Below are 24652 nucleotides of genomic sequence, written 5' to 3' on the forward strand. Positions count from 1 at the left end.
GTCTTTTTTTTTTTCTTCTGGCTGCTATTTTCAGGTCCCTTATTTCACGTGAGTCTTTGGCGTCCACGACTTTGAGTCTGACAGAAAGTCAGGCAGCTTTGAGCTTGAAACAAGAGTGGTCTCATGGCTACAGGGCTCTCCCTTCACGCTCCTCCAGCCACAGTTCTCAGAATGGCGTTGATCTAGGGGAACTTCTTAGCCTTCCTCCTGGGACAGCCATGTCTACCAACAGTGTCTCTAACTCATTGCCATCTTACCTTTTTGGCATGGAAAATAGCCACTCTCCATACCCTAGTCCCCGGCACTCCTCGGCCAGGTCCCACTCAGCCCGCTCCAAGAAGAGAACACTGTCCTTGTCACCACTGTCCGATGGCATTGGGATAGACTTCAATACCATCATCCGCACTTCGCCCACGTCCTTGGTTGCCTACATCAATGGGTCAAGGGCTTCTCCAGCCAACATGTCCCCTCAGCCTGAGGTCTATGGGCATTTCCTGGGGGTGCGTGGCAGCTGCATTCCCCCATCATGTTCAGTGCCAAGCAGCCAGAAGGGTGTGCGGGTGGCCACTGGTGGCCTGGCAATCCCAGCCTACGGAGAAGATGGTGTGCTGGAGTATGAGCGCATGCAGCAGCTGGAACATGGCGGCCTCCAGCCTGGCTTGCTCAACAACATGGTGGTGCAGCACGGCCTGCCAGACCCCGATGGTCAGCCGGCCAGCCTGCTGAAGACGGAGCGCCTGGATGACTTCCCGGGAGGCGCCCTGGATCTGCCCTCTGCGCCGCCTCTGCCTCCTCTGGCACCTGCGCCCCAAGGGCCCCCACCCCCCTACCACTCCCACCCACATCTGCACCACCCAGAGCTGGTCCCGCACACCCAGCCGCTGACCCTGCCCCCCGCCCTGGAGGAGGATGGGGAGATGGATGACCTTGGGGGCAAGCACTGCTGTCGCTGGATCGACTGCAGCGCCCTATATGATCAGCAGGAAGAACTTGTGCGGCACATCGAGAAGGTTCACATAGACCAGCGCAAGGGGGAAGACTTCACTTGCTTCTGGGCCGGTTGTCCTCGAAGGTACAAGCCATTCAATGCCCGCTATAAACTGCTGATCCACATGAGAGTCCACTCCGGGGAGAAGCCCAATAAGTGTACGGTGAGTCTCCTCAAGCCTACTGGGATTCATCCATGGGCACGTGGTTTTCCAAAGTCAGCCACAAGTCAGGGAACAGTTTTTTCTTGTATGGAGTTAGGATGCATAGGGGTCTAGGTATCCATGACGGTTGACTCTTCAGCCTGAGAAAGGGGAGGGTTTCTTCAATTACTCGTGTTTGTGGTATTTTGTAGATTCTCTTTTGCAAGTGTACACGTGTCAGGGGAGGTTGAGCTACCCAAATTTTGACACTGTCCAAAATCTTGGAAAATTGATGCCTGCTAGGCACCACCTTGAAGCTGCTGAAGAGTGCAGAGCAGAGGAACTGACACGTGCCCCCAGAAGCTTCAACTCTTCTCTAAAGCAAACATTCAGTGATTTTTCTTTCTCTTCAACAACTGGGTGAAATATGGGGTCTGGAGGCGGGGTGGTTCTGCTGTTTGGAAAGGAACTCACACTTAGCAGCTCAGCCAGTGAAAATGTTGCTGCATACACCCACACACTGGCACACTGCACACTCCAGTGTGGGGAAGCTCGTTAATAATTTGTAGCCAGCATAAAAGCACCCAGGGGACACCAGAGAAGCAGGCTCTCACAGGATCACATGAGATTTTAAGGAGAGGGATTTTGTGGAAGGGTATGAGGAGAAGGGACTGAGAGAAGATGTGTTTGGTGTTAAAGGGAATGGGCAGGGTGAAGGAAGGTCTTTCTCTCCTCCTCCCCTTTCACAGCATTGATCCTGAAACTATCTCTGTTTTCCTGGAAAAATTTACTATTTTTTAATAATATGACTCTTAAATGATTTCACAATAATTTCACACCTAACAGAAACCCTCAGGGTTTACAAGCAGGTCATCACCCTTGGGACTACAGAGCAGCTTTGCACAATCTCAGACAGCTCACTTAACTCTTGGAAAAAGAAGAACACATGTTTTATATTAGTTTAGATTGACAGAAATATTTCTGTCTGAGAATTGTAGGTACCCCCTGGATATGGAATATGTTATAGGTCACTAAATGTGTGAAATACCTAAGTCATTTTGAAAAGGAGCTTATTTAGGTGGTGGTCCTCCAGCCAGAGTACCTTTCTAGAATACAGTGTATATAGTATGTCCTGAACATAAAGAATCTGGGCCATGTTTATATTTGATTGTAGATTGGCCAAGTTGTCTGATTCATGTAAAAGTAAACCTAACAAGTGATAGCTGTAATGCAAGTATTAGAAGCACTTTTTCACCATCCAGTAGGTATTTCTGAAATAGTTTAAAGAATTTCTGGCAGAAGGAAATTGCATTTCTTGTCATTACATTATGCCCCATGTTGTGATTTTTCTTAAGGAAAACCTGAAGCTGATACATTGTGAGAGTGCCAGGTTATATGAGTGAAAGGAATAATTACTTTCCAGGCTGCAAAACCTTACTCTATCAGTAGGGTTCTGCATTAAAAATGCCAGAAAGAGACAAGCAATTGAAGGCAATTCCATTTACTCTGGAACACACTGGCCTATTGCAGGCAGGAAAGACATTCAGTCTCTGAAGGAAAACAGTCCAACCTTTTAGTTCTGACTAATCCTGGCTGAAAATAGTTTGCTGGATTTGGCTTTACTGAAGTAAACATAAAGGCTTGAATTATCCAGAAGAATATTTTTTGCATTGCAAAATTAACATTTGTGCAATAGCATTTCCCCATTTTCCCACTGTTCCCAGACTTTGCAATGACATATAACTTCATAAAGTTGACTTTTGCTGAAATGCATGATGACTATTAAAATTAAAAATACTTCAGTGAAAGAATAAGCTGATACGTGAAGGTTTATACTTAAGCTCTGCATTGCTTTTCATTGTCTTATTCAGGGTGAGTATTGCTCTCTCCCTTAGTCTGCCTGCCCCTCACTTCTAGATGGACTCTTTGTAAAATTTAGATTGCTTGATTTAATAGCATATCAAGTCTAGAACTACAAAACATTAAGTTACACATGTTATAGTACAAATGTATTTATATAAAACGGATTCTTTGCAGCTGACTCACACTACAATTCTAGCCTTGGGACTGTGTATTTTTAGCAGGAAGATAGGATCTATGTGCATATCAAACATGTATCTCATGAGCATTATGTCTTCTGAAAACTGTTAATGTTGGTTCATGTCATCTTCTTGATTTGTAGGGTTATAGCTAACTGGCAGAAAATATTAATGCTTTGAAAATTTCACAGTCTTCTCAAGTTGTGGCCCAAGATAGAATGCATTGTGTTTCATGTGGATGTACATCTGAAAAAGATGCATTTTTCTGCCTTTTGCAAAACCAGTCTTTCTGCTCTTGGAATCCAGACACAAAGAACTGTTAAAACTGAAATGTTTCATCTCCCACTGCTTTGAAATCTGATGGTAGTTGATTCAGAGCTCAAGATCCCTTGCCAAGTAAAATGACCACATTCATCTTTTAGAGACATGAAGTGATCTTTGGGTTTTTGTGGCTGTGTCACATGGTGCAAAGGCTAGGGGCAATTCAAATTACAAGACTTAGTCCACTTTTGTTTTACGTATGTTTAACTTCTATTAATTTTCTGTGAACCGTAGTTGGAGTTAGTCATCATTTTCAGTCACTTAACTTATTGACCCAAGAAAGATGTGATGACCCAATTGTGTTTGGTGACCATGACTACAAGCAGCACAATGAGCTTCTGGAAGTCATGGTAAAAGAAGGGTGTGTGAAAGGGCTATTCAGTGACGGCTTGCTTACAGTAAGAGGCTACCACTGATGTCCTCTCTCAATGCCAAATTCCATTTCATGCATGGGAGAACGCATTCTCAGACCCTCTGATTGTAAACTCCTCATCCTTACCCAGAACTCTGGGATTTGGATCACCCAGGATCCTAGGTGGCAGAACCGGGGGAGGATTGTTAATTTATTATTTGGTTGACTTACTGGAAGAAGAGAATGGTTTCTTTTCTCTTTACCACCCAAATAACCCCACTCTTCTGTAGATCTCATTCTTATTGCTTCTGTAGAAAGTCAAACCAGCTGCTCTCTTCCCAGACCTGACATCAATTACAGAGCTATTCCCAGCCAATGGCAAAGGCCTTGAGAAGTAAAGGCCTAAGTAGGCAGACAGATGGATCTTAGTTAAGGCAGAAACTGAGATATGGCAATATTAGGTCCATTCACTGCTGTCTACTGACTAAAGCAATTTCTAGGTGCTGAATCATTCTGTTCAGACCTTCCTGAACTGAGACCAACCCCAGCATTGGTGAATCAGTCGCAGAATTATCAAACCTTTTAAGCATTCCCAGGTATAACTCTGGTGAGTTCTGTTATGTTTTTCTGAGATAAGGTTTCAAAATCTCAAGTCAGAACAAGTCATGGAATCTTGGAATCTGTTTCTGTCTCAAATTCCTGTTCCATGTTCCTGAAAGGACAACATAAAGTGCAACTCCACACTATAGATGTACACTAACCATCCTACACAGTGTCCAAAGTAATGGTTTCAAGAGAGCGCACACTGAAAATGTTTAAACCATAGGCCTTTTCCTGCCATGAAGTGTGCAATCCTGGGTAGCATTCCCAGGAAGGTATGTTCTGAATGGGATCAGGCATGCTCTGTCTGCCAGAACTTCTCATGAGAAAGCCTATCTGATCAGAGCAGAGTGAGCAGAGGGATAGGGTTCTGTTGCCAGGATCAGAAACACTGATGGCTTGCCTTCATGTACAATAGAAAGCAGTTGTGCTGGGAGGTTAGGCAGTGTTAATAAGGGAATTAGGGGGAATCTGGATTGCCACTTAAATTGTGCTTATTTTTCCTGGATGAATTTTATCCAATAGCAAAAAGGAATTTTGCAAAACTTGTACCCACCCACAGATTTTCACGAAAATGTCACTGACCAAAGACAGCTTTGAATTCGGTATGAATTGACTAATTTCTCCACAGGCATTTTGCCTGGCAAAATCCAGAGTATTTGCTTTGGCTCAGATATTGGGCAGTTTGCTTTTTAAGTGACATTGGATTATGGAATACAAGAAAATAAAGACAGAGCTGGGGCCATTCCCCATTCCTCTTACGGCCTGATTTATTGTTCATGGGCCAACTTCAGCCCTGTAAGACATATCTTGAGAAAAAGTAAAAATTCATTGTAAACTGTGGAAGAAGTTTTTTTCACATCCTTTATTTTGTTATTTTGATAAGACTTGACATTGACGTGATGACCACAATTATATGACCAGAAGGGACCTTAGGAAAACATTATCTAAGCATAGTTACTAGTTACCACTCTACAGCCTTCACACTGGCAATAAATTTTCATAATGTCAAGTATTGATGAGGCTATGGAGAATGGGGGATGTTTTAACATCGCTGACAAAAGTAAATTGGTGTAAACATTTTGGAAAAAAAAAATTGGGGTTATCTAGTGAACAGAAGATGAGCATACCCAACAAAATCATGTCTCTGTGTCTACTCTAGAGAAAGTCTTGCATATGGTGGCAGGGAGACATGCAAAAAGGTGTTTATTCCATCTCTGTTTTTCAAAACATGTAAGTAAGTGTCTTGCCAATGGGTTTCAGCCCAAGCTTGCTATGGATTCAATGTGACCAAAGAAATTGACAACAAAACGCTCTTTGGGGTGAAAGGGTTTATTACCCGGCTTGTTCTCCTGGCAGTAGGTCAAGCACTAGCATCTCTGCCTCTGCCAGAGCAGTGGGCCAAGCTCTCTATATAGTGCAATAATAGCTTATCGCCATAGGAACCCCAACTTCCCTACAGTAGGTAACCTAACTGCCCAGAGATAAAGTAAAGCAATAAACTGTGGTTAATTCATAATGAAATAATATAAAGGAATTTAAAATTAATAAACTAGATACAGATCTCTAGATAGCTAGCAATATGGGTAAGTCTCAAAAAACAATGTTGAAGGAAAACTTAAATGTAAAAGGATATATACAGTAAAATACAACTTATGTACACTTTAACACACACTAAGCAATATTATATAGTTGTTGTAGGTATCTAATTACTTGGTTAAATAATGAAATTGTGTAGGCAGGATAATCAGTAACTTTAGGATAGTGGATACTTCTAGAGAAGAAAGAAATAGGAAGAATACAATGTGGGGATTTTGCTTTATCTCGTTTCCAAAGAGTAAGAGAACTGAAACAAATACAGCAAAATATTTCTTTTTAGCTGATGGTGGTAAGATGGATGTCATAGTTACAATCTTTTCTATGTTTTTCTGCCTGTTTCATAACTGTAAGTATGTATTTTTCTCTAAAAATAAATGAAAATCAATGAGTGTAACACTACAACTTCCACACATACCATTTTTTTCAGATGAGAACAAATCATAGAGAAATTAAATGATTTTTCTAAGACTGAAATGTTGTTTGGCTGTTGCCTACTGAGCACTTCCAACTTGGGGGCTGCTGGCCTTGGCTGACTTGGGATGATGGCCTGAAGAGGTTTAGTAAGTACCCAGATCTGGGTTCCGCCCCCAGAATCTGTGATATAATGGGCCTGGGGTACAGCTTCCCAGGGATTCTAGTGGGCAGCCAGACGTGAGAACCATTGCTCTGAAAGCTCCCCTGTTCTGCCTTGGGACTCAAGAGAAACGATAGCCTACCCTGCCCTTTTAGGGAAGGTGTCAGGAGGCAGGGTTTAGTAGAGAGTAAGTCTTCATTATCATCAATGCCCTGACAATGATTAAGGTGATTCATGTTCCCTTGGAGTAAAACTCAGAAACCAGAGGTAGGAAGATGACAGAGTGACTCTGGTAGTGGTAGATGGCTTTCAGCTGAGTGTCTGTCCATTTCACATTCAGAGTACTCATTCTCTGCAGTTAATCGTCAGTTAGAGGTCGGGATGAGACTGTCCTGAGCAATGTATGTCATTGCCACCTCCTTGCCATCCTGAATTAAAAGTGGAACTGACAAATCTCATGTCATTCCCGTTTTTAAGTGTAAAATAGTGTGTTGTCCCTTCCAAATACAATGTGGCTTTTCTGCTTTTAATATAAAATGATCTTTAAAACATTTTTGCTTCTATGGATATATCTGAAAAGTTGGTAAATTACCAAAATATTAAATTTTCTCTTTTATCAAATCTACCTGATGTGATTAAATAAATAAAATTAACATTAATATCCTCTTTGTCTCTTGAGGCAGAAACACCACCAGTGAAACATCTGGTAAAGATCAGAGAGAGTGTAGCTTCCAAATCATATCCCACGAGGCACCAGTCTGTCAAATATTTAAAGCAAACTCAATGATTTAAAAAAACACAATTAAATTGCAAGATTTTTTCCCCAATAGTTTTACATAAGAAAGAGATACCAGTATATTTATCCATATATATACATGTTCAACATACTGCTGACATATATATGTCACCATAAATTACAAACTCCTTAGTATAGGTAAAAGCAAAACCACATAATCCTCTCATCAGATGGGGCACTGACCACAGTCTTCAAGGCGTCTTGTCAAATCGAATTTCACATCCTGAAACAGAGTTTAGAAACCTTCCATTTGGTAGTGGTTTAATTTTATTTCCCTTTAGAAGGCATTTAATCTACTTTACGTGAGGATCTGGCCTTTTATGAACTTTGGCCTGAAAATAAATTCATAGCAGATTGGGACAAACATTTCAAAGAAAAACATAGTTTATGTTTCTTTGCTCTGTGATTCTAGGATTAATAAAAAACAATAGATAATGAAGGAAACCCTAAGAGGTTAAATATTTGAGGCTTCATCCTCATTAAGCAAAATCATTAACTACATGTTGCTTACTGTTCCTTTTAGTTCATATTTGCTTTATGGTTTTCTTTTCTCTTAATTTCATGCCCTGAAATAATGTTCTTAAAATTATAAAGAATTATGTAAATCTTTTCATAAATTATCTGATTAAGGAAGTATATTTCAAACCTTTTGAGGTTTGTTCATACGTAGATTTTAATATGTATTTTTCTTAGTTCATTCAGACTGCACTAGTGTGAAAGATTAGTTTGGCAATTTATTAGAAACATCTTTTCTGACTTTTGGACTATGTCTTGATTACCTCTGCTTTGAATGGTTGTATTGACTTCTTTGAGTCCACATAGAACTTGAGTGTGTAGAGTGAAAGACCAAACACATTTATTTTTCCAAAAAAGAGGTAGTATGATTCTCTTTAATCTTTCAGAAGTGTTTTCTTCAAGCTCTGGGTAGAATGATGTGGGAAAGAGATGTTTATTATTTTTTTTCCAGGCAGATTTATTAGTTTCTACTATAATTACAGGCAGGGCTTCTAGACTATCACTAAGACAATGGGTGTCGTAACCCTGGACAGTGGATATATGGCTGGCAGGCACAGAACCTGGGCAGGCAGGCCTCAATTTCCCATCTGCTTGAATTAACAGGCAACCTCATCCAGAGTGGAGATCGGTTGGTTTCATAGGTGTCATCACTCATATAGGAGGTTGGTGTAGATAGAAATTTGGTGATAAAATGGAATGAAACCTGTGTGTTCTTACTTTGCAACACAGTATATTATTTTAGTATTCTTGGGCCATAGATTGTGGACTTGAGTAGGGAGAATGACTAATCCTTTTGTGAAAGAATTTTGAAGAGTTAAGAAAACATTTAATTTGAAAGGTTGGGAAATCAGAAAATGTGATGACCTTGTTCTGGGCAGGCAGGGGCAGTGTGCTTCAATATTACACTGTGCTCCAAACTTAGGGTGACCATATAATTTATTTTCAAATTGGGACACCTGTGAGGGTGAAAGGGGTCTTGTTTCACTGGAATATCACCATACACCAGGCTTGTCCTGAGAAAACCAGGATATACAGTTGTCCTTCCCAAGTAGTATATGCACTGATATGTCTACCCAGTCAGTGCATATTTATTCATTCATTTCATCACTAAATCATGAACCACATCCTGTCCTGGAAAGTGGGGGGTACAGAATAAGTGAGGCACTCCCCTAAGAAGCACTGTCTTCTCGGGGTAACAGCTGTATGAGTGGTTATTTACACAGTAATGAAACAAGGGCTGTGATACAGGTCCACGCAAATTGTTTTAATGGGAAAATGGGAAGAAGCTTCCAACTATGGAGAGTCTGGGCACTCTTTTAGAGGAGGTGACTGCATCTTGAAAGACAAGAAAGGGAAGGAGACCATTGAAGAGGAGCACCACAGTAACACAGGGACATGAAATAGCCCAGGAAAGAAGTAATTCCCAAGTAGTTCGATGGTCTGTGACTAGGTAGGAGTGGGAAGGGAGGCTGGAAGTTTACCTGGGGCCAGTAACAAAGGACTTTTACTACCATAAAGGGATAATGTTTTGAAAATTACAAAGACTCACACTTGGTTACTACAAATGCAAATCCAGTTAATACAAAAAAAATAAATGAATCTTAGGAGGCAGCACCACTAAAGCAAGCACCATACAGGGAAATGCAACTCTGACATGCCCCAAACCATCTCACTGTCTCTTAAAGGGTGTAGTTTAAGGCTTCTTAAAATGTACCTCTTGGCAGCTCTCTTTCGAAACACAAATTTTTCTTAAGCTGAGTGATCAACCAGGGACACACATAACTGGAGACAAGCATAAAAGCATTTTTTGTGGCGGGCTTTACAGAAAGAAGTAAAAAATCTGGAGAAGACTAGAGACCAAAGCTATTTGATCAGTTACATAGAATGATTAAGATGTGGACAGAGGCTACAAACATTATCCTGTGTCTGAGTAGCCTTCCATTAGATAAATATTTCCTTTTCTAATCTGTAAAGAGAGTGAAGAAGTGTTAAACAAAGATTTGGGCTGATGCTCATTATACTGAGCCTGTCAGCCCTTTAAGATGTTTTCTCCCACTGCTAAGATTTACTTTGGAATTTTTTTTCTACTCAGACTGAATTAATATGGAACAGAACTAAATGTTTGAGATGGTCAGAAGAGTGCAAATTAAATTCTCATAAAAATGGTGCCTGTTCCCAGCGATTTGATGCGAAACACTGTAGCCTGGGGAGGGCAGAGTGAGGGAGAGACTGGCTGCCTGGTACTTGAGCTTCCTGCTCCAATAGCGCTACCCCGTCTGGGGTTTGAGCCTTGCAAGGCCACAGTGGCCTTGTGTGACCAGAGAGGACAGCCTACAGGCAACCATAGGGGACCCAGGTGTTCAGACTGTTTTTTTCCAGGTTGGTATTGCTCTTCAGATTTACAAGATAGTGTCTCAGGTTTGTCTGTCCAGAAAATGTCTTTCTGTATTTGGGAATGTTTGTTCAAAAATACTCTAAGTTCAGGGCATGGATATTGGGCTTGGTGAACCCATCCCAGATGAGAAATATTACTACTGCTCCTCTCTTTCCCTACTGCCACTCCCTTCCCCATCCCCCGTTACAGCTTCTAGTGTGAAACAGTCAGATGAGGCTTTGTTAGCCAAGAGAATGGATTTGGGGTTGGGGGAACAGTTGTAATGAAGGGAAAATGGGGACCCCACCTTAAAGGAAAATCTGAAGTAGAAATCACCTTCTATGAATCTGTGGTGATTCCACTCTCTTTTCCCCTCAGCATTTCCATGCTGCCTCAGGGCCCCTCAGTTTGCTCCCTGTTTTTCTTTCCACCTTTCTTTCCACTCAAGGCTTGCTTTTGGGAAAGAACTTTTAGCAAAGATCAAATTCAAACATACAATTGGTGAATGGCTGAGTAAAGATTCAGTGCTCTGGCCCTCCCAGGGGTAGCTACATTTTCACTAGGAAGGAAGGATTAAACCTCCCCCTTACAGGGAAAACTCCTTCAGGGAAATGGGAGGGGAAAGAAAACAACTGTGCTGCAAATTCTGAGCTACTAGATTACTTTAATCCTCACAGTAGTCCTCAAAGCGAAGTCATTTGTGGAGTTTGAGATTCATACTACTACATATTCAAAGATCATTATTCATCTTCGAGTGTCTTATCTACAGCACATGGCTCAGTGATTAGATTAACATATAATAGACCTCAAATGTATATACATACATACATCTCTATATCTGTGTGTATATGTGTATGTAAATATGTTGATATAAATCTGTACAACCACATACATAGAGGTTCATTATTCTATTGTTTGTATTTGTGTGAGAATTTGAAATTTTCCATAATAAAAAGCCAAAAATAAATAAAAAAATATTTTGAGTTAATTTATAGGAAAGAAAAGGACACTTAATTTTCTCCAACATGTCGGAAATGATGCCAACCATTTTTTTTTTCCTTGGGTAACCTGTGTTCTACTGATCTGAAAGCAAATGAATTTTTTTCATTGCTCTTGAAGATTTCTGAAGTCATTCTGCTTAAGAATGAAATGAGCGATACTCTTAGGCACTAACATGATATTTGCAAAAGCAAAGGACAATAATAAGCAAAGGACAATTATTGGAATATATTAAGAAAATCTAACTTCTGGAACAGACTCTAGCCCCAGATCTCAGTGGCTCGGTATGATAAAGGTTTATTTCTTATTCATGTTCTAATGCAGCCTGTGATCATCTAGTAACTCAAATCCTTTAATATGATGGCTCCACAATCTGAGTCCAGGATGAAAGACAGGATGCTGAGGATTGTGCAGAAGGTTTTAGGGGCCAGGTGTAGAAGTGATGTTCTTCACTTCTTTCCATATCTCATTGGAATGACATCACATGACCCCAGGTAAATGCAAGAGAGGCTGTAAAGTGTGGTCTTCTTGTGAGCACAGGAGAAAATTAAACACAAAATACTGTATCTGCTGCATGAAACTGAAAGTGCCCCTCCTGCTACAATCCTGATTTATCCCGGTTTTCTGTATTCCCTTGAAAAGAGGAAACCTTTCAGTCTTAATTTTTGAGCTTTGTATGAGTAGCAACCCTGTCTCACCAAAGTGGTTTTGGTAAAGACCATTTCTTTTTTCTTATCAGAGCTGGCTCCTATAACTTGCTTTTCAACTTACTAAATCTTTCCCAGCCTAACCATTTTTTTCTTATTTACTCTCCAAGGATTCCATTGCTATACAGTCACCGCTGCTGGGAAAGCTCTTGTTATCTCAAATGAATTACTCAGTTTTTCCCACCTTGTCCAAATTACATGTTCTTGGTGGATAATTCCCCACTGCTCATCATCTTTCTAAGTCATGAGGATGTATGATGTCTTCATGTCCCACAAGCACTCACCCTTGAGGGAGATCTGCTTATTATCGAGGGCAAGGTCATAAATGAATCACCAAGAGATCCACCACAGTGAGCAGAAATTTGGTGTGAGGGCTATTTCTTTAAGACCCTGAAACACAATATTCCCCATCTGTTCATAAAGTAACTTATTTGATATACACACTGTGATCATAAATGTTCCTCTATTCTCTAAGTGCTTGCTTTTGGTCGTGAACTGGCACACACTCAAGGAAAAAATGACAATGTGCCTCTCTGGACACTTTTGGTCCATTTCCATAAATATATTCAAACAAAGTGAAATTGCCTGGCTCTTTATAATATGTCTTTTAGTGTGTTTAAGCTTGCAAAATTATCCCCAAGGATGACAAATTGTAAACATCACGCAATACCGCAGCCCAGGTTCAAGGCCTGTCTCAGTGTTCTGCCGACATTCACCCTTCCTAGAAACGTTTAAAGTGTTTTAGGAAAATGAAGCTAGGCAAACAGGCTTATCAGGAGCGACAATAAAAAAATCATTGATTCTAATTAGACGGCGTCACATATACAGAAACAAAGCTGCTTTTGTGCAGCGTAAAGCCTACCTGTTCTCTGAAACACATGGAGTGCTTTCCAGTGGCTTTAGATAATCAGTCTGACAAGGTTTCAGGGCCCTGACCTTTTGACCCATCTCAGTGATTCAGCTGCACTTGTCGAAACTTGTCCAAGGTGTTGATGGGAGGTGTGCCTGGGATACGAGTTGTTATAAAGGTGTGACAATGAGACAGGTGCTGTTTTTTTTTTTTTTTGAAAGTCCTAAACTGCATCATCAACCAATGTGGGAAGTGTTCAGGTTCCTGAGGCAAGGACTGACTTTCTTGTAATTATCTCTAGTTGTCCCTATAGCAGGTACTTGCACCAATAGCCCAGCACAGCTGCTGATGAGGAGTCTGGTAGCTCGGGCTGAGTCACCCTGCTACTCTGGTGTCGTGTGCTCCAGGAAGGCCAGCTTTCCACTGTAACCATGGAATGGGGCCTTTATGATGGAACTGGTCAAGGAAGGAATTACATAATCCGTGTAAATAATGGAGAAATCATTCTGATTGTTTCCCCCATTGAGGTAGTAAGTCAAAATCAATAACTGTGTCACTGTCACTTTTCTTGAATCCAGAACCTCAGAAAAACTGAATTTCACTAGACCTCAGGGTCAGGAGCATAGATCTTGGTAAATCAATGGGCAATTTATCTCAAAACTTAGAGTACATATTGACCATTTGCAGGGTCAATGATTTATTTTTAAGGAGGAGTTTCATAAAAGGCTATTTCCTCCAGAAATTGGTTTGCTAATTACTATCAGTGAGTAATAGGGGTCCGCAAAAAAACCAAAAAAACTCCGAAAAACCCATTGTGTTCCGAAGGAATGATGCTGCCATGTGTCTTGACAGGTTCCTGCTGCACTTGTCAAACAGCTGTGCCTGGGAATGAAATTTTGAAGTTGGATTCTCACTTAGTGGAGATTTGAATAGGCTTAATTGCAGGTGTCTGCAATGGGGGACAATATAAAATTCTTATATACAGAATTCATACATTTATAAAAAACATACTGACCACCTCTAAATCACTTCATTTTTTTTCCTCTTCCATTTTTACTCAGATGAATATTATATAAAATTCAGAGATTGAATCTTGATCCTGCTCCATTGGTCTAATAAAAGAAAATGGTCTTAATATGAAGCAGAGTTGTAAGGTCATTTCTGTAATTGTTTCACTTAAAAATCTTTAAGGCATTAAAATATTTGGTTTGTATTTACATTTTAATGCAGTCATTAATGTGATTACAGGTATACATGCTCTCTGTGGTCTTTAAAAGTGACTCTCAGGTGCAAACAGGTCTCTGATGACTATCTGTATTTAACTCATTCAACTATTTGTTGAGCAGCTGTTGCATGCCAGCCTCTCTTTTAGGCCCTGGGGATACAGCAGTGAACAGATCAGTCCCAAGACTCCCTGCCCTGTTGGAGCTTACACGTTAGAGGGGGAGACAGTAAATAGTCCAGATATATGGGGGATTTTGTAGAGAGTGCAAAGGCCTGAGGCAGGAGTGTTGGCCTGGTGTATTCTAGGAACATCAAGGAGTCCAGGGTGGCTGGAGTGGTGTGAACATGTTGGAGAGAAAAGAGAAAGTCAGGGAAAATATGGTGGCTGGATTGTTTAGGGCCTTGTGGGCCATTGAGAGGATGGTTTTGAGTTGAAGAGTGGTAGATCTTACTTATGTTTTAATACAGTCACTGAGTACTGTGTGGAGAGTATATTGAAGCAGAACGAGTAGAAGCAAGAAGACCAAATTTCTATGACTAGGATCATTGCAGTAGCCTTCTCTCTGTCTCTGGTCTTCCTGCTTGTGTTCAGTGGTGGAAGTTGGGAAAACAATTAGATTCTGGCAATAAAAAAATAGTTGGACCTGACAGGATTTCCCAATGGGTTGGAAATGCATTGTGGGAGACAGCAGTGTGGGGATGACAGCAAGATTGAGCTTGCATTATCTGGAAGAATGGGAGTTACCATTCACTGACATGGGGATGACTGTGGGAGGTTTGGAAAGAAAGCAAGAGTTTGGTTTTAGACTTGTTATGTTTGAGGATCCTGTGGTGAGTTCCAAGTAGTGATCAGTCAAGTCTAGACTGATACAGTTTGGGGTCCGTTATGTATAGATAGTATTCAAGGTTATGAGATTGGTTGACCTGATTCAAAGTGAATTGAGTGAAGTCATGAAAAAATTGACATCTGCATTCCTGGGTTCTGCAGTTGAGGGAGGGGATGGTGAAAGGAGAGGTGACTAGGAGTGCAGTTTTCTCCACCAAACACCGAGTATCTCCTCTGCCCTGCTTTGTGTGTTGCCCTGATCTCACCCCCCATGTACCTAGGAGAATTTCAAAGGGCCATTAAAGAGAAAACGACAGGGTTGAAGAGGTCATTCCACATTGGCCTGTCATTGGCATACCTGTATTTGTGTCTCTAAACCAGAAGAGAGGCAGAATAAACAAGAAGGACATGTTTCAAAAAAACAAAAAGGTCTCTACCATCACAGTATTATTCTCTTGAAATTGAGGGGCTGTTAACAGTGATAGGATCTATATATCTTAGCTCATATAGAACCTAATAGTGGGTAAGCAGACAATGCAAAAAATAGTATTGTCAGTTCTACCACTGGGGTGACATCAAGGTGACAAGGAGTCCAGGAGCAGACTGCAAGACTCTTGGTCAGTGTGTGTTGAGGGGATTCAGAAAGCAATGGCTAGTTTTTTTTCTTTTCCCACCTTTCCAACAGTGAGATGCTGAGATTCTGTCTTTCCATAATTTAATTTCTTAGTGAATTTGATGGTATCTTGTGTTCCAGAGTGTATCTTCTCATCTGCTTGGCTGATTTCTACTTAGAGAGCCTGCTGCAATTTTGATAAGGAGCCACATGAAATGACTACTATCTGGAGGCTCTCAGGGGTTGTATTCAGGTTTATGTTCTAAATGTGTAAGTTGTGTGAAAGGCCTAGGGACTCTCTTCTTGGCCATTGAAGCCCAATGAGTCTGTGAAAATAAATCTAATTTTAAGATCACACAATTATATTTCTTTTTATTATACAAACAGCTTAATGAAAACCCTTTTGTGTACCAGGTGTTGGGTTTGTTTACTGTGGATTATGATAGCGAGGGAACAAAACCTTATGTTTATCTTTGGAAAATTTTATGATGTTCATGTCTATGGCAATAAAACTTCGTTGGCTCCAGCAGGATGCCTCTTTTGTTTAACTGAAGTGTTATGTCACATCTATATCCAGAGAGGGGATAAGGATTTTTTTCTGTTTATATTTATTTTTCCCTTCTGTTGCCTCCCATCTCTCTCGATCTTTCTAGCACCTACTCACTCCCTCTGTTTTTTTTTCCCCTATGCAAAGCTATTGAGAGTGACTGCAAGGAGAAAGTGGAGGTTGTAAAAGTGCTTAAAACCTGTTTATGTGTGTTTCCATCTAGTGACTGTGAATGAAAGCATATTCAGTGATTAAAAACAGTGACATTTAATATTTAAGCCTGTATCTTATGTCTTGGGGGCTGTCTGATATTCTCTAACAAGGTGTACTGTTCCACTAGTTAGGACAGGGCTTTACAACATTCCATTACTGACATTTTGGACTGGATGGTTCTTTGTTGTTGAAGTGCTCTCTTGGGAATTGAAGATATCTATCTGAATTCCTGACCTCTACCCACTGGATGCCAGTAGCACCCCCTCCACTCCCAGTAGTGACAAAATGTCTCCAGGTATTTGCTGTATATCTCCTGGGGGACAAAATTGCTCCTGGTTGAGAACCACTGAGTTAGGGAAACCTGAATTTATTCATTCTAAGACAGGGCATTTATTTTGAGATTAGAGCCAGCACCTGAAACACAAATATTTGGCTTAGAAAACAACAAATTTCACTTGTCATTGCCAGTGAGAGCTTGTGAGAGCCTCTCCCTATTCCCTGGTCTCACCAAGGACCCTGGCCATGAACTCTGCAACTTCTGTTGGTTAGTTGATGATGAAGTAATACTTCATGTGTCCACAAGATTATAGTAGGAAGGGATGTAAATTGTTCCAAGTATCTAGTTGACCCTGGGATTTCCTTTCCTTATAGATATGCTGATATAAATGGAGGATTGGTTCCCATCCCAGAAGAATGGTTTTATCTAGACTTCTGATGGGGAAGCATCTAGAGAGGAAATGGTGTGATCTTCTGAGCCAGAATTTCAGCCATAGATGAGAAGAATCTCTCTCAATGTTCAATTTCTCACCAATGTCAGAGTGAAACCAAAATGTACTGAAACTATATAGACATTTAAAGATCAAGTTTTTGCTGTGTCTGTTCTAGGATGATCTGCTTTTTTGACTTAAGAAATGAAACTAATTTCACTCTTCCACTTAGAGTGAGTCATCAAGAGAAGGCACATTTGGTGCCCAAGACGGCCTTAGATACCACAATGACTCCCTGATAGGAAAGGGAGTTCTCTTGCCATCACGGCCCGACTCTGATAAGCCAGAAGAAATGAGATCTACAACTGTGTCAAGCCGGCAGTCTTGTCAAATTAAGTATGATTAAGCTTTTTTAAGTCAGCTAATTGGAAGCAATTTAAAAGCAGCTTTTGGGAGCTACATCAGGAAAATAGCAGGTATAATTATCATTCTTTACATTATTATCCTAAGAAGAATAATTTCCAAAATACAAGATGTTGATTGTTTAGCCAGCTCCTGTTCCACCCAGGAGATTTTCTGAGTCAAGATGTTGGTGATATTTTATACAGAATGACTAGTGGCAATAAAACAGACATTGACAAATGAAAGTGACCTTACATGGTTTATACAGAATAATAAAAAGCCCACCATGCTTATGACAGAAGAAAATTAAGTAGGAACAGCTGTATTTGGACATTCAATTTTGGACCCTGAGAGAAAAGAGTTTTCATGGTTTGAGACAGACTGTAAGGAAGCTGAACCCAACCCAAGATAATAACATCTTCCATTTGTTAAGTCAGATTTACAAAGCACTGTCCCATGCACAATCTCCAGGACTCTCACAGTAATTCTCTGAGGTGGAAACGGTGGTTGCAGTTTTCATTTCCATTTTAAAATGAGGGAGCAGCTCATCTGACTTTTCTAAGGTCATACAGCCAGTAAGTACTGGGTTGTAAACCAGGACACAGTCTGTTGGACTTCTAGTCCAGAGCTTTTTGCCATTCAGCTACAGCCTGCCTTGACGTTGTTGTGAGTTAGTTTACTCTGTTCCATACTCTGCTACTTCTCAGGGCTAGTTCCTAGTTACTTCTCACTAGGGCTGCTACATTGCACAACTCTGGGGCCACCATTCATTTGATTTGCCTTCTGGGTTGTATAGCAGAGGATCCTTGTAGGAACACTGGCCCATAGACTGTAAAGAATTCTATCCACTGGGAAGTTTTCTACCCCCAGAGTTAGTTAAAATTGTACAATGATGCAGTGGGTAAGTAAAATGTCTCTCTGTGCCTGGAAACTTTACACAAATCACCATTTCCCCCCTTTCCCCCTCGATATTATGCTGCTGAAAACACCATGTAGCTCTATAATATGAAAATGGACACTCGAGTCCTGCTAAATTAAATGAAAAAGGTACCACTGGTTTTATTCCTTTGATTCAAGGAAGGCCCTGGTATTTGACACAGGATCATTTCATCTTGTTTATAAGTAATGTTATTTTCTCCTTTTGAACTTAGTTATTCTGGAAAAAATGCGTTTTTACTTAGTCAAAACTACATATCTCTGAAGCATGTTATCAAGGAATATTGGAAGTGAGTTTTTTTCATTATTTGTTTTTCCTAATTAGGTGTCTTTCATCCTAGTTTGTGTTATATCTCCTTTAAAAAAAAAATATGTTGATATGCTATCACATGTTTTCCAGAAACTATTTGTCCTTTTTTTTGTGAGGACATGAAAGAAAATACGATCAAGTTTGTGGGACCAAAATAAATGTAAGAAGGTAAGTATAGTGACTCAGATAGTGTGTGGTTTAACATTTAACAGGTTAGCAGAGAGTGAGGCCAATTAAGATGGGAAGAAGATTATTTGCCAGTGTAAACCTCATACTCTTACACTACTTCACTAGTTTTGGTTCCTGTTGTAAGAACTCTGATTTCTCTTAACAATACATAATAGAAAGAAAACTAACTAAGAGTGACACTACAACTTTCCCTTTTTATGCCATCTTACCCCTTTTCAAAACATCCTTCTGTAGTATGTGTTGTTTTACTGCTGCAAAATCCAGTGTGGAGGGTAGAATGGGCAGTTTTATTTTTTCCATTTTGCAGGCTAGGAAACTGAGGCTCAGAGAAGTTTGGGGAGAGAATGACCCAAGTTAATCAATCATATGACAGAGTCTTCTTCATATTAATGCTGTAAATCCTCTCATTATCACTGGAATGATGTTAGTAATTCAAAGGCGAAAACACATTTTAAGCAATTTAAATTGTATGTGGACTGAGGTAAAAATAAAATGCTAACTTTTTGAAACACAAAGTCACATATTTCTGTTCATATCTAATGTGTAACTTACTGTGTCCTGCAAAATGGAAACCAATAGAAATTAGGTTTGGGAGGGGCTTAGAGAGTCAGACCCCATCTTGGAGTAGGACTCTGTTATGGGTTGAATTGTGTCCCCCCAAAGATATGTTGACACTGTCATCCATAGTACTCAAAATGTGACCTTATTTGGAAATAGGGTCTTTATAGAGGTGATCAAGTTAAAATGAAGTCATCAAGGTGGGCCCTAATCCAGTATGACTGGTATCCTTATAAAAGGGGAAAAGTTGTACACAAAGACAGGCATGCACAAAAGGCAGATGTCAGGAGACAGAGACGCGGAGAATGCCACATGCATACGAAGGCAGAGATTGGAGTGTTGCATCTGCAGGCCAGAGCAAACCACCAGAGAAGCTAGGCATGGACGCGTGATCCTCCTCACGGTCCTCAGAAGGAAGCAACGCCTCTGACACCCTGATTTTGGCCTTCTAGCCTCTAGAATTACGAGAGAATACATTTATGTGTATTCGCTGCCCAGCTTGCTGTACTCTGCAGTAGCAGCCCTGGGAAACCAGTAGACTTCCCTCGGCGCCGCCTGTTGACAAGCTGCTGCAGGTGAGCCCCGCTGCTGCCTTCCCTTTGTGTGTCCTGACTACAGTGAGCCAGGCAGCAGGGCGCCGGACTTCAACCTGAAGGCCCTGCGGAGTCACTGGAATATATTAAGAGAAGGAAATAAACTTGTGGTTTAAATGCTCACTTTGGCTACGGTGTGGAGCATGATCTGGGAAGCACAGTCAAAGCGACTGTGGGCCAGTAAGGAGAGTTCTATACTGGCCCAGTTGGGAGATGGAGAGGGTACAACTAAGGGGAGGAGGCCCTGAATTCCTCATTCACTCCTTAGGTTTCTCCGATGGTAATCCAGCACCGCCTCATCTGTACACACTTTCTCTTAACCTGTGGGCCAGAGCAGGGTATACCAGTTGTCCCTTTGGGGCACGTTCTTGTCCGCTCTGTATCAGGGCTCCAATTCATGGCAGTTATCACACTATGCTCTGGACACTACAGTCCTCTGAGCTCTGCACGCAGGTTCGTTCGTCTTTTGGCAGTATATGAGAGCTGACTTGGAGAGATGAATTAAGTAAGCTTCTAGGGGAAATTAAATCAGGACTCTTATCTATATTTGAATCAAGATCCCTGAATTTTATGCCTAAACTTTGATCATGGTTTTTTACTGTAAAGGGAAAGTAAAAAGGTAAAGAAGTATGATGTTGCAGCAAGAATAGGACAGAATATATCAGTAAATTAGAAATTAGATTAAGTTTAGAGCCATTCTGATAGTTTTAAGGCACAGTAGTACTATGTACAGTTGGAAGAAAGAAAGCGGTAGAGGGCCTTAGTTCACATCCAGTTAATCTCTCAGGGTAATTTGTTTACTGGATTCTGCTGCCAAACCTATGAGTTGCTTTCTTCAGGGGTGAGGGTTAGTTGATGAAACGATTTATTATGTTTGTATTTCACAGCATATCGATCTTGCTCATGGAAAATGTTAGTGCTGTCCCTGCTATATCATTCATCTTACACTCCCCCATTCATTATTCCCATCCCCCAAGAGTAATTCTTGTATCACAGAGGGACATCTCATTAGGAATATACCAAGGTCAGTGAATGACTTGGCTCTGTGTGTTGCTGCAGGATTTTGTAAATACAGTCATTATTCAAAATTGCAAGGGGGAATTAGTATTTAAATAAAGTGTTATAAAGTCTTGAAAGTGGATCTTAGCTTCAGTAGAAACCAAATTCTGAGAGACAGAAATTTGTTTTTATTTTCATATCTCTCAACTGAACCAGCCCTTCCTTCTTTAATCATCCAGTGTCCTGCTGTGTAGAAGAATCTGTCAACCTCTCAGTGTGATACTGAGATCCTGTCTTTAAAAAGTTATGAACTACTTCTATATATATAAAGCTGTAAAAATAATATAGCAAACAGCTAAATAGACAATGAAACAGAATACAGCCCAGAAAGGACCCACAAATAAATAGAAACTTCTTATTTCAGAATTCTGGTGGTGTTTTTTTTTTTTTTTTGCCTTGACTGGGTAGTGGCCATTCCTGCTACTTTTGGGGATGGTGCAAACCTGGCACCACTGGGTTCTTAGGACATAATACCGATAAGCTCCCCATGTTGATCATAGGATATGATGAGGAGATATTATGGACAATGCACAAAGTGCTTCGTGTTTTACAACAGCACAACACACACACATGGTTTTTTAAGTATAGACTATTTTATCTTGGCAAAATATTTTGGTCACTGTGTGATGCTTGTAGAGTCTCTGATACCTTGCTTTGAATTATCCATTAACTTCTGATATCTTCAGTCAAAAGTTCCAGAAGAGGAAGGAAGCCAGGGGAGGTAGTCATAGAAAATGCCACCTCCCTCTTAAATGCCTTCTCAATGAAGGACACACAGTTGACCTCAAAGAGCAAGTGACAGAGCGTCAGGTGAGCCACACCTTCTACTCCCAGGTGAGCCCTGAAGCCCAGGGTCTCATGTTGGCCCATGTTCTCTCTTCCTTCTTACAAGGTAGACATCCTATTAGGGTTCTCAGTCTTCACTCAAGCAGAGGCTCACTCGTACCATTTTACTTTCAATCCTGGAAAAATCTTTTCCTTTTGCCTCTTAATTTGCAGTAGAGGCAACCTTGGTCTCAAGTGGCTTTGGGTGGCAGGAAATTCTGAGAGCAGGTATTCCTGCTCCAAGGAGTGGAGATGTGATGCTCTGCAACCTGTAGGTCCTTCTTGGGAAAAAGATTTCTGCAAACAGAACTCTCTTCATGGAGTTAGGGGCGACTTCTTCCCAGCTTACCCCACCTTTGGTTTCCTTTCCTCCCTCAGTCTATAAGCTGTCTTCTCCCCACCCCACTGATGCTTCTCCCCTCCCCTTTCCCTCCAGCCTTATTTAGAAGTCTGATCACATATCAGATCACTCCTAAACTCAGGGAGGGAACAATCCCCTCTACAAATAACCTCCGATTAAATTTTATAAGATTGTAAATAATTTTATAATAAAATTTATAATTTCATAAATTAAATTTTGTGATTTCATAAATAAATTAACTAATTAATTTATTTCAGATATTCCAGAGATTGCTCTGAGATTTAATCAGATTGATTTCTGATTTAATGTTTTTCTTGAGGAGTCTCCTCTCCCCACCTCACCACCCACCACAATTGTTTAAGCTTCAGGCCCCACAAAACCTGGATGTGGCCCTGGCTGAGCCATATAGTAAACTGTGAATGCTTTTCCTTTCCTGGGCAACTCATTTGCTCTAGAATTCATAATTACCTCTTTTTTAAAAGTAGGCTTTATTTTTTAGAGAAATTTTAGGTTCATTACAAAATGGAGTGGAAAGTACAGACTTCCCATTTACTCTCTGTCTCCATACACACAATCTCCCCCATTAGCAACGTCCTGTACCAGAGTGGCACATTTGTTATAGTAGGTGAACCTACACTGACACACGTAATCTCACAAAGTTCATAGGTCACATTATGTTCACTCTTGGTGTTGTACATTCTATGGATTTGGATAAATGTGTAAGGGCCATATCTACCAGTATAGTGTCATCCAGAATAGTTTCACTACCCTAAAAATACTCTCTATTTATGTCTTCCTCCCTCAAAACCCTGGCAAAAAAAACCCGATCTTTTTACTGTCTCCATAGTGTTGCCTTTTCCAGAATGTCTTAGAGTTGGAATCATACAGTAGGCAACCTTTTCAGATTGGCTTTTTTCACTTAGCAGTGTGCATTTACAGTCCCTCCATCCATGTCTTTTCATGGCTTGATAGCTCCTTCCTTCCTCCTTCCCTCCCTCCCTCCTAAAACCAGTACTGTTCTTAGGCTGGAGGGAGTATGAGAGGGAGGGGTGGGATGTAGGGAGTTCAGAATGAATACTTGGATGTTTCAGTGTCAAACAAAACAAAAGTTGTATTTCTGCTAGTTTGGGCTTCTGTTTCAGTATCTACACTTCTGTCTTATTCTAGTGGCACAGGTGCCCATCACTGTGTTTTTCCTGCAGGGGCAGATGCCCATTGTAGCTAGATATGCTTTGGGTATGAATCTCAGTTATGCCACATCCCAGAAGCATGAATCATTATATTCATCTGTAAAATGGGGATAGTATTGTGGGACCTAAGAGAAATAATACACGTAACGTCCCTAGCACTAGAACATTCTCTGTAAACATTGGATTACCTTCACCTAAGTGATGCTTGAATTTTTCCAAAGCCTACAGCCAGGCAGTTTTCTCTCTCAACTTCAGTCAATTTGTAATATCTAGGGAATATTTTCCTTTTTTTAAAACTTTTGACCCCTCTTTACTCCTTTCTCCTGCTCCCCAACTCCCACCTCTGGTATCACCAACTGTTCTAATCTGTTCTCTGTATCTGTGAGCCTGTTTTTTACATGTAAGGGAGATCATATGGTATTTGATATAATGCCCTTGAGGTCCATCCATGTTGTCACAAATAGCAAGATTTCGTTATTTTTAGTGGCTGAATAATATTCCATTACATATGTATATTCCACAATTTCTTTATCCATTCATCTATGGATAGATACTTAGGTTGTTTCCATATCTTGGCTATTGTAAGTAATGCTTCAATGAACATGGCACTGCATATATCTTTTCAAGTTAGTGTTTTTGTTTTCTTCAGGTAAATACCCAGAATTGGAATTAATGGATCATACAGTAGTTCTATTTTTAATTTTCAAGGAACCGCCCTACTGTTTTCCATCATGGTTACATCAATTCACATGCCCACCAACAGTGCATGAGGGTTCCCTGTTCTCCACATCCTAGTCAAGACTTACTATTATTATTATTATTATTTTATAATAGCCATTCTAACAGACATGAGGTTGTATTTCATTGTAGTTTGATTTGGATTTCTCTGATGATTAACGATGTTAAGCATCTTTTCATGTACCTGTTGGCTGTTTGTATGTCTTTTTTAGAAAAATGTCTATTCAGATCTGCACATTTTTAAATCACGTTTTTTTTGTTTTCTTTTTTGCTGTTGAGTTGTGTGAGTTCTTATATAGTTTAGATATTAATCTCTTATCAGATATATGATTTGCAAACACTTCCTCCCATTGAGTAAAATAAGAACTTTTTATTTTGTTGATGGTATCTTTGCTGTGCAAAAGCTTTTTAGTTCGATATAGTTCCATCTGCTTATTTTTGCTCTTGTTGCTTTTACTTTTGATGTCAGATTCAAAAAATCTTTGCCTAGACCTGTGTCAAAGA

The 24652-nt window shown here is 40.4% G+C and overlaps 1 protein-coding gene across 6 annotated transcripts in view; it reads left to right on the forward strand.

The window, feature by feature from the left end:
* Positions 1-24652, forward strand: part of GLIS3 (GLIS family zinc finger 3) — a 441081-nt gene that overhangs the window by 153247 nt on the left and 263182 nt on the right. For all 6 annotated transcript variants that reach the window (XM_037019030.2, XM_037019028.2, XM_037019031.2 and 3 more), the window contains one exon: positions 35-1151. In XM_037019030.2, coding sequence (XP_036874925.1) covers positions 35-1151 — 1117 coding nt within the window. The remainder of the gene's footprint in view (positions 1-34; positions 1152-24652) is intronic.

This window comes from Manis javanica, chromosome 2 (genome assembly GCF_040802235.1).
Source record: "Manis javanica isolate MJ-LG chromosome 2, MJ_LKY, whole genome shotgun sequence".
Classification (NCBI taxonomy): Eukaryota; Metazoa; Chordata; class Mammalia; order Pholidota; family Manidae; genus Manis; species Manis javanica.